The sequence below is a fragment of the Engystomops pustulosus genome, chromosome 11, assembly GCF_040894005.1.
Source record: "Engystomops pustulosus chromosome 11, aEngPut4.maternal, whole genome shotgun sequence".
In the NCBI taxonomy this organism is placed as follows: Eukaryota; Metazoa; Chordata; class Amphibia; order Anura; family Leptodactylidae; genus Engystomops; species Engystomops pustulosus.
In genome coordinates this window covers 874,610-890,152 of record NC_092421.1, presented here as the reverse complement: position 1 = coordinate 890,152, position 15,543 = coordinate 874,610, and the positions used below count along the sequence as shown (strand labels likewise).

The 15,543-nt window shown below is 54.1% G+C and overlaps 1 protein-coding gene across 1 annotated transcript in view; it reads left to right on the top strand.

Annotated features, from left to right (window-relative positions):
* Positions 1–303: 303 nt before the first annotated feature.
* The window catches only part of LOC140106421 (pendrin-like), a 52,924-nt gene continuing 37,684 nt past the window's right edge, over positions 304–15,543 (top strand). The window contains exons 1-5 of the mRNA XM_072130858.1: positions 304–915; positions 1,749–1,902; positions 6,762–6,943; positions 7,495–7,659; positions 7,942–8,094. Coding sequence (XP_071986959.1) covers positions 304–915; positions 1,749–1,902; positions 6,762–6,943; positions 7,495–7,659; positions 7,942–8,094 — 1,266 coding nt within the window. The remainder of the gene's footprint in view (positions 916–1,748; positions 1,903–6,761; positions 6,944–7,494; positions 7,660–7,941; positions 8,095–15,543) is intronic.

The following is a 15,543-nucleotide window of genomic DNA, read 5'->3' as shown; positions in this document are numbered from 1 at the left end:
GTCAGTAGGGAGCGGCCAGGCCTTGGCTGTGAGTGACACCGGCACATCTGACAGGACATCACCAGTCAGTAGGGAGCGCCCAGGCCTTGGCTGTGAGTGACCCCGGCACATCTGCTGCCCTAGGACTTCACCAGTCAGTAGGGAGCGCCCAGGCCTTGGCTGTGAGTGACCCTGGCACATCTGCTGCCCCAGGACATCACCAGTCAGTAGGGAGCGCCCAGGCCTTGGCTGTGAGTGACCCCGGCACATCTGCTGCCCCAGGACATCACCAGTCAGTAGGGAGCGCCCAGGCCTTGGCTGTGAATGACCTTGGCACATCTGACAGGACATCACCAGTCAGTAGGGAGCGCCCCGGCCTTGGCTGTGAGTGACCCCGGCACATCTGTGGCCCCAGGACATCACCAGTCAGTAGGGAGCGCTCAGGCCTTGGCTGTGAGGGACCCCGGCACATCTGCGGCCACAGGACATCACCAGTCAGTAGGGAGCGCCCAGGCCTTGGCTGTGAGTGACCCCGGCACATCTGCTGCCCCAGGACATCACCAGTCAGTAGGGAGCGCCCAGGCCTTGGCTGTGAGTGACCCCGGCACATCTGCTGCCCCAGGACATCACCAGTCAGTAGGGAGCGGCCAGGCCTTGGCTGTGACTGACCCCGGCACATCTGTGGCCCCAGGACATCACCAGTCAGTAGGGAGCGCCCAGGCCTTGGCTGTGACTGACCCCGGCACATCTGCTGCCCCAGGACATCACCAGTCAGTAGGGAGCGCCCAGGCCTTGGCTGTGAGTGACCCCGGCACATCTGTGGCCCCAGGACATCACCAGTCAGTAGGGAGCGCCCAGGCCTTGGCTGTGACTGACCCCGGCACATCTGTGGCCCCAGGACATCACCAGTCAGTAGGGAGCGGCCAGGCCTTGGCTGTGAGTGACACCGGCACATCTGACAGGACATCACCAGTCAGTAGGGAGCGCCCAGGCCTTGGCTGTGAGTGACCCCGGCACATCTGCTGCCCTAGGACTTCACCAGTCAGTAGGGAGCGCCCAGGCCTTGGCTGTGAGTGACCCCGGCACATCGGCGGTGCCAGGACGTCAGCAGTCAGTAGGGAGCGCCCAGGCCTTGGCTGTGACTGACCCCGGCACATCTGTGGCCCCAGGACATCACCAGTCAGTAGGGAGCGCCCAGGCCTTGGCTGTGACTGACCCCGGCACATCTGTGGCCCCAGGACATCACCAGTCAGTAGGGAGCGCTCAGGCCTTGGCTGTGAGGGACCCCGGCACATCTGCTGCCCCAGGACATCACCAGTCAGTAGGGAGCGCTCAGGCCTTGGCTGTGAGTGTACACACACACATATATGTGTGTGTGTGTGTGTATATATGTATTTGTGTGTGTGTGTGTGTGTGTGTGTGTGTGTGTGTATATATATGTATTTGTGTGTATATATATGTATTTGTGTGTATATATATGTATTTGTGTGTATATATATGTATTTGTGTGTATATATGTATTTGTGTGTATATATGTATTTGTGTGTATATATATATATATGTATGTGTGTGTGTGTGTGTGTGTGTATATATGTATTTGTGTGTGTATATATATGTGTGTGTGTGTGTGTGTGTGTATATATGTATTTGTGTGTGTGTGTGTGTGTGTGTGTGTGTATATATATGTATTTGTGTGTGTGTGTGTGTGTATATATATGTATTTGTGTGTGTGTGTGTATATATATGTATTTGTGTGTACTATTGTGAAGACACTTTTTCATATACATATTTTCCTATTATTTGTGATTGCAGGACTATCGTTTGCGTTGCTTGCTGCCGTTCCTGTTGGTTTTGGTCTGTACTCTGCATTTTTTCCTGTGCTGGCATATTTTTTTTTTGGAACTTCAAGGCATCTTTCAATCGGTGAGTACAAATGTGGGTTATGTTTAATTATTTCTTCAATAGAGAATACAGTCAAAGATCCCCAATGACTCAAAGGGAACCTGTCATCAGGGGTTACAGAATCACACATCCATTGCAAATCTGCTTTCTCTAAGCATTGTGTGTTATAACTTACCTTGCACCCAGGCGGAATCCTCTGTGTAGTCACAGGGGTTGGGCTTTGGTTTGGATACATTTAAAAAAAACTACATGTGACTTGTCTGTGCTGCAGACTGCTCAGATCTTTGAGCTTCTGTACAGCTCCTCCCTCCTTCACAGACCTTACAGTGCGGTGAGCTGACTTCAGTGGCAGAGGGAGGAGCTCTACAGGAGCACAAAGGTGGGGGCTGAGAGCTGAGGAGTCTGCAGCAGAGATAAGTCACATGTTGTTTTTTGAAATGCATCCAAACAAAAGCCCAACCCCTGGGACTACACAGTGGATTCTGTCAGGGTGCAAGGTAAGTTATAACACACAATTATATAGTAATGCAAATGCTTAGAGAAAGCAGAAAGACAGATCTGCACTGCAGGTGTCATGGGCTCCTGTAACCTGTCTGTAGTGAAAATGAGGTCCCTGGTGACAAGTTCCCTATAAGGTCAAACTAGATCATTTTTCATTTTCCAAATTTATAAAACAGCCACGACAAAACCCCTCATAAACAGAAAACCTTGAGGAGCCTCATCTGGCGACATCCATAGCGCAGACTGTCGTGACCTTATCATATCTGATGGATGTAGACGCACACGTGGGAATGTCGCCACCGATGACTGTAACGCAAATAACATTTAGAAATTCCTAACACAATGAGGAAAACCTGAAATGTGTCCCGTGGATTTCTTTGTATATTCACCACGGAGACGTCTGGCCTTACCCATCCTCCAGTCAGATGCCGCCTCCCACCAGCCTGGCCTTACCCTTCCTCCAGTCAGATGCCGCCTCCCACCAGCCTGGCCTTACCCTTCCTCCAGTCAGATGCCGCCTCCCACCAGCCTGGCCTTACCCATCCTCCAGTCAGATGCCGCCTCCCACCAGCCTGGCCTTACCCATCCTCCAGTCAGATGCCGCCTCCCACCAGCCTGGCCTTACCCATCCTCCAGTCAGATGCCGCCTCCCACCAGCCTGGCCTTACCCTTCCTCCAGTCAGATGCCGGCTCCCACCAGCCTGGCCTTACCCTTCCTCCAGTCAGATGCCGCCTCCCACCAGCCTGGCCTTACCCATCCTCCAGTCAGATGCCGCCTCCCACCAGCCTGGCCTTACCCTTCCTCCAGTCAGATGCCGCCTCCCACCAGCCTGGCCTTACCCTTCCTCCAGTCAGATGCCGCCTCCCACCAGCCTGGCCTCACCCATCCTCCAGTCAGATGCCGCCTCCAACCAGCCTGGCCTCACCCATCCTCCAGTCAGATGCCGCCTCCCACCAGCCTGGCCTTACCCATCCTCCAGTCAGATGCCGCCTCCCACCAGCCTGGCCTTACCCATCCTCCAGTCAGATGCCGCCTCCCACCAGCCTGGCCTCACCCATCCTCCAGTCAGATGCCGCCTCCCACCAGCCTGGCCTCACCCATCCTCCAGTCAGATGCCGCCTCCAACCAGCCTGGCCTCACCCATCCTCCAGTCAGATGCCGCCTCCCACCAGCCTGGCCTCACCCATCCTCCAGTCAGATGCCGCCTCCAACCAGCCTGGCCTCACCCATCCTCCAGTCAGATGCCGCCTCCAACCAGCCTGGCCTCACCCATCCTCCAGTCAGATGCCGCCTCCAACCAGCCTGGCCTTACCCATCCTCCAGTCAGATGCCGGCTCTCACCAGCCTGGCCTTACCCATCCTCCAGTCAGATGCCGGCTCTCACCAGCCTGGCCTTACCCATCCTCCAGTCAGATGCCGGCTCCCACCAGCCTGGCCTTACCCTTCCTCCAGTCAGATGCCGCCTCCCACCAGCCTGGCCTTACCCATCCTCCAGTCAGATGCCGCCTCCCACCAGCCTGGCCTTACCCATCCTCCAGTCAGATGCCGCCTCCCACCAGCCTGGCCTTACCCATCCTCCAGTCAGATGCCGCCTCCCACCAGCCTGGCCTTACCCTTCCTCCAGTCAGATGCCGGCTCCCACCAGCCTGGCCTTACCCTTCCTCCAGTCAGATGCCGCCTCCCACCAGCCTGGCCTTACCCATCCTCCAGTCAGATGCCGCCTCCCACCAGCCTGGCCTTACCCTTCCTCCAGTCAGATGCCGCCTCCCACCAGCCTGGCCTTACCCTTCCTCCAGTCAGATGCCGCCTCCCACCAGCCTGGCCTCACCCATCCTCCAGTCAGATGCCGCCTCCAACCAGCCTGGCCTCACCCATCCTCCAGTCAGATGCCGCCTCCCACCAGCCTGGCCTTACCCATCCTCCAGTCAGATGCCGCCTCCCACCAGCCTGGCCTTACCCATCCTCCAGTCAGATGCCGCCTCCCACCAGCCTGGCCTCACCCATCCTCCAGTCAGATGCCGCCTCCCACCAGCCTGGCCTCACCCATCCTCCAGTCAGATGCCGCCTCCAACCAGCCTGGCCTCACCCATCCTCCAGTCAGATGCCGCCTCCCACCAGCCTGGCCTCACCCATCCTCCAGTCAGATGCCGCCTCCAACCAGCCTGGCCTCACCCATCCTCCAGTCAGATGCCGCCTCCAACCAGCCTGGCCTCACCCATCCTCCAGTCAGATGCCGCCTCCAACCAGCCTGGCCTCACCCATCCTCCAGTCAGATGCCGCCTCCAACCAGCCTGGCCTTACCCATCCTCCAGTCAGATGCCGGCTCTCACCAGCCTGGCCTTACCCATCCTCCAGTCAGATGCCGGCTCTCACCAGCCTGGCCTTACCCATCCTCCAGTCAGATGCCGGCTCCCACCAGCCTGGCCTTACCCATCCTCCAGTCAGATGCCGCCTCCCACCAGCCTGGCCTTACCCTTCCTCCAGTCAGATGCCGCCTCCCACCAGCCTGGCCTTACCCTTCCTCCAGTCAGATGCCGCCTCCCGCCAGCCTGGCCTTACCCATCCTCCAGTCAGATGCCGCCTCCCACCAGCCTGGCCTTACCCTTCCTCCAGTCAGATGCCGCCTCCCACCAGCCTGGCCTTACCCTTCCTCCAGTCAGATGCCGCCTCCCACCAGCCTGGCCTTACCCTTAATGATATTTGTAGTTCACCTCTTATAATAAATCCCAGGATCCGTCGTGTGTGAATGTAAACCAGAGATTCATATGAGACTTTTTCCATCTATTCCTTTCCTTTTCCTCTCCGTGTGGCTCAGACTCTTCTGACGACTTATCCTGATGGGTCCAATGGCAGCCAAGACGTCTTCGCCTCTCTAACAGATTCAGCCCTTGCTGCTCTTTGGGTCCAGTCTCAGACTTTGCTCTTATACACCATATACTTAGTGTTTGGGTAACGCAGAATATTTTGTGGGTCCGTCTTAATATTACATTTGTCTCTTCCCGTTGGACCTCTGGGACCTATTTTTGTGTTAGATCCAGGACCTGCCGCAGGACCATGTGGTTGTTGAATGGGCCACTCCAGCCCCGTTTATAGGGTCATGCGCCCATATTTGACCTGCTGACCATTTTACTGTCCTGAGACTTGGACAGTTTGGAGGAAGGAGGGTCTACATCCCTGATGTTCTGAAAGGGAACCTGTCACCAGGGATTTCATTTTCACTACAGACAGGATACAGAAGCCCATCACCCCTGCAGTGCACATCGGCCGCTCTGCCTTCTCGAAGCATTCGCTTTACAATATAACTGTGTGTCCTCACTGACCTCACAGGGGTTGGGCTTTGGTTTGGATGCATTTCAAAATACAACATGTGACTTGTCTGTGCTGCAGACTCATCTTGCAGCCTCCACCTTTGTGCTCCTGTACAGCTCCTCCCTCCTGCTCCTTCACAGTCTGCTGAGCTGACATCAGTGGGGAAGGGAGGAACTGTACAGGAGCCCAAAGGTGGGGGCTGAGAGCTGAGGAGTCTGCAGCACAGAAAAGTCATGTGTTGTTGTTTGAAATGCATCCAAACCAAAGCCCAACCCCTGGGACTACACAGAGGCTTCTGTCAGGGTGCAAGGTAAGTTATAACACTCAGTTATATTGTAATGCACATGCTTAGAAAAGGCAGAAAGGCTGATGTGCTCTGCCGGTGTGATGGGCTGCTTCATCCTGTCTGTAGTGATAATGAGCTCCCTGGTGACAGGTTCCCTTTAATCATCTCATCTCTATATTTCATCTCTAACTTCTTTTCTTACCAATCCAACCCACTTAAATTTAACCTCCTGCTATAACCAGTTCTCCTCTCACACACAGGACACATTGGGGGTCATTTACTAAGGGCCCAATTCGCGTTTTCCCGACGTGTTACCCTAATATTTCCGATTTGCGCCGATTTCCCCTGAATTGCCCCGGGATTTTGGTGCACGTGATCTGATTGTGGCGCATCGGCGCTGCCATGCACGCGACGGAAATCTGGGGGCGTGGCCGAACGAAAACCCGACGGATTCGGAAAAACCGCCGCATTTAAAACAAAAAATGTGTCGCGGAGCTTGCACTTACCTTCACTCAGCCCGGCTCGGTGTATTCCAGTGCGTTCCGATGCTTTTCAGTGCAGCAGCGCCACCTGGTGGACGGCGGAGGAACTGCCTTAATAAATCCCGGCCGGACCCGAATCCAGCGCAGAGAACGCGCCGCTGGATCGCGAATGGACCGGGTAAGTAAATCTGCCCCTATATGTGCGGTAAGTAGCCGCTGAGCTGCGATGTTTCCCTCTTAGACAATAGAATTACCCTTTGTCTTCACAAACACATTTTATTTGTCTTTCTCCTCCTACCAGGGCCCTTCCCCGTTGTCAGTTTGATGGTGGGTGGAGTTGTTGAACAAATGGCTCCCAATGACAAATTCCCCCTTTCCAATGGAAACCAATCGGATAACACGACATTGGTGGATGAGAAAGCGCGAGACGCGCAGAGGGTCATCATTGCCGGAACTCTCTGCTTCTTAATAGGAATCATTCAGGTGACGGTTATTATCATCAGATCCACAATCATTCAGAATGTACAATTATCACATGCAAAACTCCGCCCCTTATATTAGGGGAAATCTGATGATTATCTTCTGCCATGTGATCACAAAACTGAGCGGAATAATTATCAGGAGAATTATATCAAGCCAAATGGATGCGTCTGGTATTGTAGACGTCCAGAGTGCCGACCTACACACATAACCCACAATTATATCACATCACTTATAATAATATAATAACTGATTCATCAAAGGGGGGGGCACTCTTTTACATAAGTTACCCATGTGCCTTTACTGCCTTAATAATCCCTAAATGTTCATCAAGTGGTTCAGCAGTCCTGCTACTTACTTTAGTGCTGTCTGTGAACTCTCTGTGGATCTTTGTTTACATATCTGAGCTCTGATGAATAGGAGGAGTTGCAGCAGGAGAGCCACGGTTATTATGTGTTACTCTATGAGTTGTCACAGTCCCAGGATGTTCTAGGAGTGTTAGATGATCCCCGTATTTCCTTCTCACTATAAGTGGCCCTCGCTTGTCCCTGCAGTTGGCTCTCGGGGCCCTTCAGATCGGATTCATTGTCAGATATCTCGGGGAGCCGCTGGTCGGAGGATTCACCACCGCTGCCGCGTTCCAGGTTCTTGTGTCACAAATAAAGCAACTGCTTAACGTCCCCACGGATAACTACAGTGGAGTATTGTCCATCATATATGTAAGTACTTACCTCCGGCAGCCGGGGAGCTCTGGGGTGTAATGTATGGGGCTGAGGATATAGAGATGTATATACCTCATATATGTAAGTACTTACCTCCGGCAGCCGGGGAGCTCTGGGGTGTAATGTATGGGGCTGAGGATATAGAGATGTATATACGTCATATATGTAAGTACTTACCTCCAGCAGGCGGGGCCAATGTCTGGTCACCGGGAAGAGGCTGGAGAACGTGAAACCTTCTGCGTCTTACAATCTTTTCTACTACTTTCTTACTTTTTTTAGACAATTATTGACATCTTCCGGAACATTGCGAAGACCAATATCTGCGACCTGATTGCGGGGGTCCTGGCCTTCCTCGTGTGTGTGGTGGTCAAGGAAATCAACGAAAGATTCAAGCATAAGCTGCGGGTGCCCATCCCCATCGAGATCATCGTGGTGAGATTTATGTTATAGTTTCATCACAATTCAGAGATAAGTTATTGGCAGATACCGGGAGCAGCACAAAGGTGAGCGCCGGAACCAGGGACCGGAACCAGGGACCGGAACCAGGGACCGGAAGGAGAAGGCGAGATACATTTTTTGCTTTTTCCCGACGTGTTACCCGAATATTTCCGATTTGCGCCGATTTCCCCTGAATTGCCCTGGGATTTTGGCGCACGCGATCGGATTGTGGCGCATCGGTGCTGGCATGCACGCGACGGAAATCGGGGGGCGTAACCGAAACGAAAACCCGACGGATTCGGAAGAACCGCCACATTTAAAACAAAAAATGTGTCGCGGAGCTTGCACTTACCTTCACTCAGCCCGGCTCCATGAACTCCAGGGCGTTCCGATGCTTTTCAGCGCAGCAGCGCCACCTGGTGGACGGCGGAGGAACTACCTTATTAAATTCCGGCCGTTCCCGAATCCACCGCAGAGAACACGCCGCTGGAACGCGAATGGACCGTGTATGTAAATCTGCCCCACTGTGTATGGTATATTGGTATACAGTTACATTGGCAACAGATGCACATTGCCCTGACTACTGAGTTCACCTTCTTCTTCCTGGTGCATGTAAGTGCATTGTCCGTGTATAATGCGCTGTGCGGGGAGTCACTAAGATCCTGCACCCGATATCCTGCATGTGTCACTTCCCCGCTCAGGTCCCCAGAGTTCACCTTCTTCTTCCTGGTGCATGTAAGTGCATTGTCCGTGTATAATGCGCTGTGCAGGGAGTCACTGAGATCCTGTGCCCGATATCCTGCATGTGTCGCTTCCCCGCTCAGGTCCCCGGAGTTCACCTTCTTCTTCCTGGTGCATGTAAGTGCATTGTCCGTGTATAATGCGCTGTGCGGGGAGTCACTAAGATCCTGCACCCGATATCCTGCATGTGTCGATTCCCCGCTCAGGTCCCCGGAGTTCACCTTCTTCTTCCTGGTGCATGTAAGTGCATTGTCCGTGTATAATGCGCTGTGCGGGGAGTCACTAAGATCCTGCGCCCGATATCCTGCATGTGTCGCTTCCCCGCTCAGGTCCCCGGAGTTCACCTTCTTCTTCCTGGTGCATGTAAGTGCATTGTCCGTGTATAATGCGCTGTGCGGGGAGTCACTAAGATCCTGCGCCCGATATCCTTCATGTGTCGCTTCCCCGCTCAGGTCCCCGGAGTTGACCTTCTTCTTCCTGGTGCATGTAAGTGCATTGTCCGTGTATAATGCGCTGTGCGGGGAGTCACTAAGATCCTGCGCCCGATATCCTGCATGTGTCGCTTCCCCGCTCAGGTCCCCGGAGTTCACCTTCTTCTTCCTGGTGCATGTAAGTGCATTGTCCGTGGATAATGCGCTGTGCGGGGAGACACTAAGATCCTGCACCCGATATCCTGCATGTGTCGCTTCCCCGCTCAGGTCCCTGGAGTTCTCCTTCTTCTTCCTGGTGCATGTAAGTGCATTGTCCGTGTATAATGCGCTGTGCGGGGAGACACTAAGATCCTGCACCCGATATCCTGCATGTGTCGCTTCCCCGCTCAGGTCCCTGGAGTTCTCCTTCTTCCCGGTGCATGTAAGTGCATTGTCCGTGTATAATGCGCTGTGCGAGGAGTCACTAAGATCCTGCACCCGATATCCTGCATGTGTCGCTTCGCGCTCAGGTCCCCGGAGTTCACCTTCTTCTTCCTGGTGCATGTAAGTGCATTGTCTGGGTATAATGTGCTGTGCGGGGAGTCACTAAGATCATGCGCCTCATATCCTGCATGTGTCGCTTCCCCGCTCAGGTCCCCGGGGTTCACCTTCTTCTTCCTGGTGCATGTAAGTGCATTGTCCGTGTATAATGCGCTGTGCAGGGAGTCACTAAGATCCTGCACCCAATATCCTGCATGTGTCACTTCCCCGCTCAGGTCCCTGGAGTTCACCTTCTTCCCGGTGCATGTAAGTGCATTGTCCGTGTATAATGTGCTGTGCGGGGAGTCAATAAGATCATGCGCCTCATATCCTGCATGTGTCGCTTCCCCGCTCAGGTCCCCGGAGTTCACCTTCTTCTTCCTGGTGCATGTAAGTGCATTGTCTGTGTATAATGCGCTGTGCGGGGAGTCAATAAGATCATGCGCCTCATATCCTGCATGTGTCGCTTCCCCGCTCAGGTCCCCGGGGTTCACCTTCTTCTTCCTGGTGCATGTAAGTGCATTGTCCATGTATAATGTACTGTGCGGGGAGTCACTAAGATCCTGCGCCCGATATGCTGCATGTGTCGCTTCCCCGCTCAGGTCCCTGGAATTCTCCTTCTTCTTCCTGGTGCATGTAAGTGCATTGTCCGTGTATAATGCGCTGTGCGGGGAGTCACTAAGATCCTGCACCCGATATCCTGCATGTGTCACTTCCCCGCTCAGGTCCCCGGAGTTCACCTTCTTCTTCCTGCTGCATGTAAGTGCATTGTCCGTGTATAATGCGCTGTGCAGGGAGTCACTAAGATCCTGCACCCGATATCCTGCATGTGTCGCTTCCCCGCTCAGGTCCCCGGAGTTCACCTTCTTCTTCCTGGTGCATGTAAGTGCATTGTCCGTGTATTATGCGCTGTGCAGGGAGTCACTAAGATCGTGCCCCGATATCCTGCATGTGTCGCTTCCCCGCTCAGGTCCCCGGAGTTCACCTTCTTCTTCCTGGTGCATGTAAGTGCATTGTCCGTGTATAATGCGCTGTGCGGGAGTCACTAAGATCCTGCACCCGATATCCTGCATGTGTCGCTTCCCCGCTCAGGTCCCTGGAGTTCACCTTCTTCCCGGTGCATGTAAGTGCATTGTCCGTGTATAATGCGCTGTGCGGGGAGTCACTAAGATCATGCGCCTCATATCCTGCATGTGTCACTTCCCCGCTCAGGTCCCTGGAGTTCACCTTCTTCTTCCCAATGTATGTAAGTGCATTGTCCGTGTATAATGCGCTGTGCGGGAGTCACTAAGATCCTGCACCCGATATCCTGCATGTGTCGCTTCCCCGCTCAGGTCCCGGAGTTCACCTTCTTCTTCCTGGTGCATGTAAGTGAATTGTCTGTGTATAATGCGCTGTGCGGGGAGTCACTAAGATCCTGCGGCCGATATCCTGCATGTGTCACTTCCCCGCTCAAGTCCCCGGAGTTCTCCTTCTTCTTCCTGGTGCATGTAAGTACATTGTCCGTGTATAATGCGCTGTGCGGGGAGTCACTAAGATCCTGCGCCCGATATCCTGCATGTGTCGCTTCCCCGCTCAGGTCCCCGGAGTTCACCTTCTTCTTCCTGGTGCATGTAAGTGCATTGTCTGTGTATAATGCGCTGTGCGGGGAGTCACTAAGATCCTGCGGCCGATATCCTGCATGTGTCACTTCCCCGCTCAAGTCCCCGGAGTTCTCCTTCTTCTTCCTGGTGCATGTAAGTGCATTGTCCGTGTATAATGCGCTGTGCAGGGAGTCACTAAGATCGTGCATCCGATATCCTGCATGTGTCGCTTCCCCGCTCAAGTCCCTGGAGTTCTCCTTCTTCTTCCTGGTGCATGTAAGTGCATTGTCCGTGTATAATGCGCTGTGCAGGGAGTCACTAAGATCCTGCACCCGATATCCTGCATGTGTCGCTTCCCCGCTCAGGTCCCCGGAGTTCACCTTCTCCTTTCTGGTGCATGTAAGTGCATTGTCAGTGTATAATGCGCTGTGCGGGGAGTCACTAAGATCCTGCCCCCGATATCCTGCATGTGTCGCTTCCCCGCTCAGGTCCCCGGAGTTCACCTTCTTCCTCCTGGTGCATGTAAGTGCATTGTCCGTGTATCATGCGCAGTGCGGGGAGTCACTAAGATCGTGCGCCCGATATCCTGCATGTGTCACTTCCCCGCTCAGGTCCCCGGAGTTCACCTTCTTCTTCCTGGTGCATGTAAGTGCATTGTCCGTGTATAATGCGCTGTGCGGGGAGTCACTAAGATCCTGCGCCCAATATCCTGCATGTGTCGCTTCCCCGCTCAGGTCCCCGGAGTTCACCTTCTCCTTTCTGGTGCATGTAAGTGCATTGTCAGTGTATAATGCGCTGTGCGGGGAGTCACTAAGATCCTGCCCCCGATATCCTGCATGTGTCGCTTCCCCGCTCAGGTCCCCGGAGTTCACCTTCTTCTTCCTGGTGCATGTAAGTGCATTGTCCGTGTATAATGCGCTGTGCGGGGAGTCACTAAGATCCTGCACCCGATATCCTGCATGTGTCACTTCCCCGCTCAGGTCCCCGGAGTTCACCTTCTCCTTTCTGGTGCATGTAAGTGCATTGTCAGTGTATAATGCGCTGTGCGGGGAGTCACTAAGATCCTGCACCCGATATCCTGCATGTGTCACTTCCCCGCTCAGGTCCCCGGAGTTCACCTTCTTCTTCCTGGTGCATGTAAGTGCATTGTCCGTGTATAATGCGCTGTGCGGGGAGTCACTAAGATCCTGCACCCGATATCCTGCATGTGTCACTTCCCCGCTCAGGTCCCCGGAGTTCACCTTCTCCTTTCTGGTGCATGTAAGTGCATTGTCAGTGTATAATGCGCTGTGCGGGGAGTCACTAAGATCCTGCCCCCGATATCCTGCATGTGTCGCTTCCCCGCTCAGGTCCCCGGAGTTCTCCTTCTTCCTCCTGGTGCATGTAAGTGCATTGTCCGTGTATAATGTGCTGTGCGGGGAGTCACTAAGATCCTGTCCCCGATATCCTGCATGTGTCGCTTCCCCGCTCAGGTCCCGGAGTTCACCTTCTTCTTCCTGGTGCATGTAAGTGAATTGTCTGTGTATAATGCGCTGTGCGGGGAGTCACTAAGATCCTGCCCCCGATATCCTGCATGTGTCACTTCCCCGCTCAGGTCCCCGGAGTTCACCTTCTTCTTCCTGGTGCATGTAAGTGCATTGTCCGTGTATAATGCGCTGTGTGGGGAGTCACTAAGATCGTGCGTCCGATATCCTGCATGTGTCACTTCCCCGCTCAGGTCCCCGGAGTTCACCTTCTTCTTCCTGGTGCATGTAAGTGCATTGTCCGTGTATAATGCGCTGTGCGGGGAGTCACTAAGATCCTGCGCCCGATATCCTGCATGTGTCGCTTCCCCGCTCAGGTCCCCGGAGTTCACCTTCTTCTTCCTGGTGCATGTAAGTGCATTGTCTGTGTATAATGCGCTGTGCGGGGAGTCACTAAGATCCTGCGGCCGATATCCTGCATGTGTCGCTTCCCCGCTCAAGTCCCTGGAGTTCTCCTTCTTCTTCCTGGTGCATGTAAGTGCATTGTCCGTGTATAATGCGCTGTGCGGGGAGTCACTAAGATCCTGCACCCGATATCCTGCATGTGTCGCTTCCCCGCTCAGGTCCCTGGAGTTCACCTTCTTCTTCCTGGTGCATGTAAGTGCATTGTCCGTGTATAATGCGCTGTGCGGGGAGTCACTAAGATCCTGCACCCGATATCCTGCATGTGTCGCTTCCCCGCTCAGGTCCCCGGAGTTCACCTTCTCCTTTCTGGTGCATGTAAGTGCATTGTCAGTGTATAATGCGCTGTGCGGGGAGTCACTAAGATCCTGCCCCCGATATCCTGCATGTGTCGCTTCCCCGCTCAGGTCCCCGGAGTTCACCTTCTTCCTCCTGGTGCATGTAAGTGCATTGTCCGTGTATAATGTGCTGTGCGGGGAGTCACTAAGATCCTGTCCCCGATATCCTGCATGTGTCGCTTCCCCGCTCAGGTCCCCGGAGTTCACCTTCTTCCTCCTGGTGCATGTAAGTGCATTGTCCGTGTATCATGCGCTGTGCGGGGAGTCACTAAGATCGTGCGCCCGATATCCTGCATGTGTCACTTCCCCGCTCAGGTCCCCGGAGTTCACCTTCTTCTTCCTGGTGCATGTAAGTGCATTGTCCGTGTATAATGCGCTGTGCGGGGAGTCACTAAGATCCTGCGCCCGATATCCTGCATGTGTCACTTCCCCGCTCAGGTCCCCGGAGTTCACCTTCTTCTTCCTGGTGCATGTAAGTGCATTGTCCGTGTATAATGCGCTGTGCGGGGAGTCACTAAGATCCTGCGCCCGATATCCTGCATGTGTCACTTCCCCGCTCAGGTCCCCGGAGTTCACCTTCTCCTTTCTGGTGCATGTAAGTGCATTGTCCGTGTATAATGTGCTGTGCGGGGAGTCACTAAGATCCTGCGCCTGATATCCTGCATGTGTCGCTTCCCCGCTCAGGTCCCCGGAGTTTACCTTCTTCTTCCTGGTGCATGTAAGTGCATTGTCCGTGTATAATGCGCTGTGCGGGGAGTCACTAAGATCCTGCCCCCGATATCCTGCATGTGTCGCTTCCCCGCTCAGGTCCCCGGAGTTCACCTTCTTCTTCCTGGTGCATGTAAGTGCATTGTCCGTGTATAATGCGCTGTGCGGGGAGTCACTAAGATCGTGCCCCCGATATCCTGCATGTGTCGCTTCCCCGCTCAGGTCCCTGGAGTTCACCTTCTTCTTCCTGGTGCATGTAAGTGCATTGTCCGTGTATAATGCACTGTGCGGGGAGTCACTAAGATCGTGCCCCCGATATCCTGCATGTGTCGCTTCCCCGCTCAGGTCCCCGGAGTTCACCTTGTTCTTCCTGGTGCATGTAAGTGCATTGTCCGTGTATAATGTGCTGTGCGGGGAGTCACTAAGATCCTGCGCCTGATATCCTGCATGTGTCGCTTCCCCGCTCAGGTCCCCGGAGTTCACCTTCTTCTTCCTGGTGCATGTAAGTGCATTGTCCGTGTATAATGCGCTGTGCGGGGAGTCACTAAGATCCTGCGCCTGATATCCTGCATGTGTCGCTTCCCCGCTCAGGTCCCCGGAGTTCACCTTCTTCTTCCTGGTGCATGTAAGTGCATTGTCCGTGTATAATGCACTGTGCGGGGAGTCACTAAGATCGTGCCCCCGATATCCTGCATGTGTCGCTTCCCCGCTCAGGTCCCCGGAGTTCACCTTCTTCTTCCTGGTGCATGTAAGTGCATTGTCCGTGTATAATGCGCTGTGCGGGGAGTCACTAAGATCCTGCACCTGATATCCTGCATGTATCACTTCCCCGCTCAGGTCCCCGGAGTTCACCTTCTTCCTGGTGCATGTAAGTGCATTGTCCGTGTATAATGCGCTATGCGGGGAGTCACTAAGATCGTGCCCCCGATATCCTGCATGTGTCGCTTCCCCGCTCAGGTCCCTGGAGTTCACCTTCTTCCTGGTGCATGTAAGTGCATTGTCAGTGTATAATGTGCTGTGCGGGGAGTCACTAAGATCGTGCGCCTGATTTCCTGCATGTCCGATATCCGATTTGTGTCACATGAAAGCAGCACGAAAAACCGATTGCGAGCGACACAATCCCAGCGCAGACACCTGTTAAATACTGGTCCATCCTGAAAATGCCGAACGATCCAACTAAAGTGCAATCCTTAGTAAA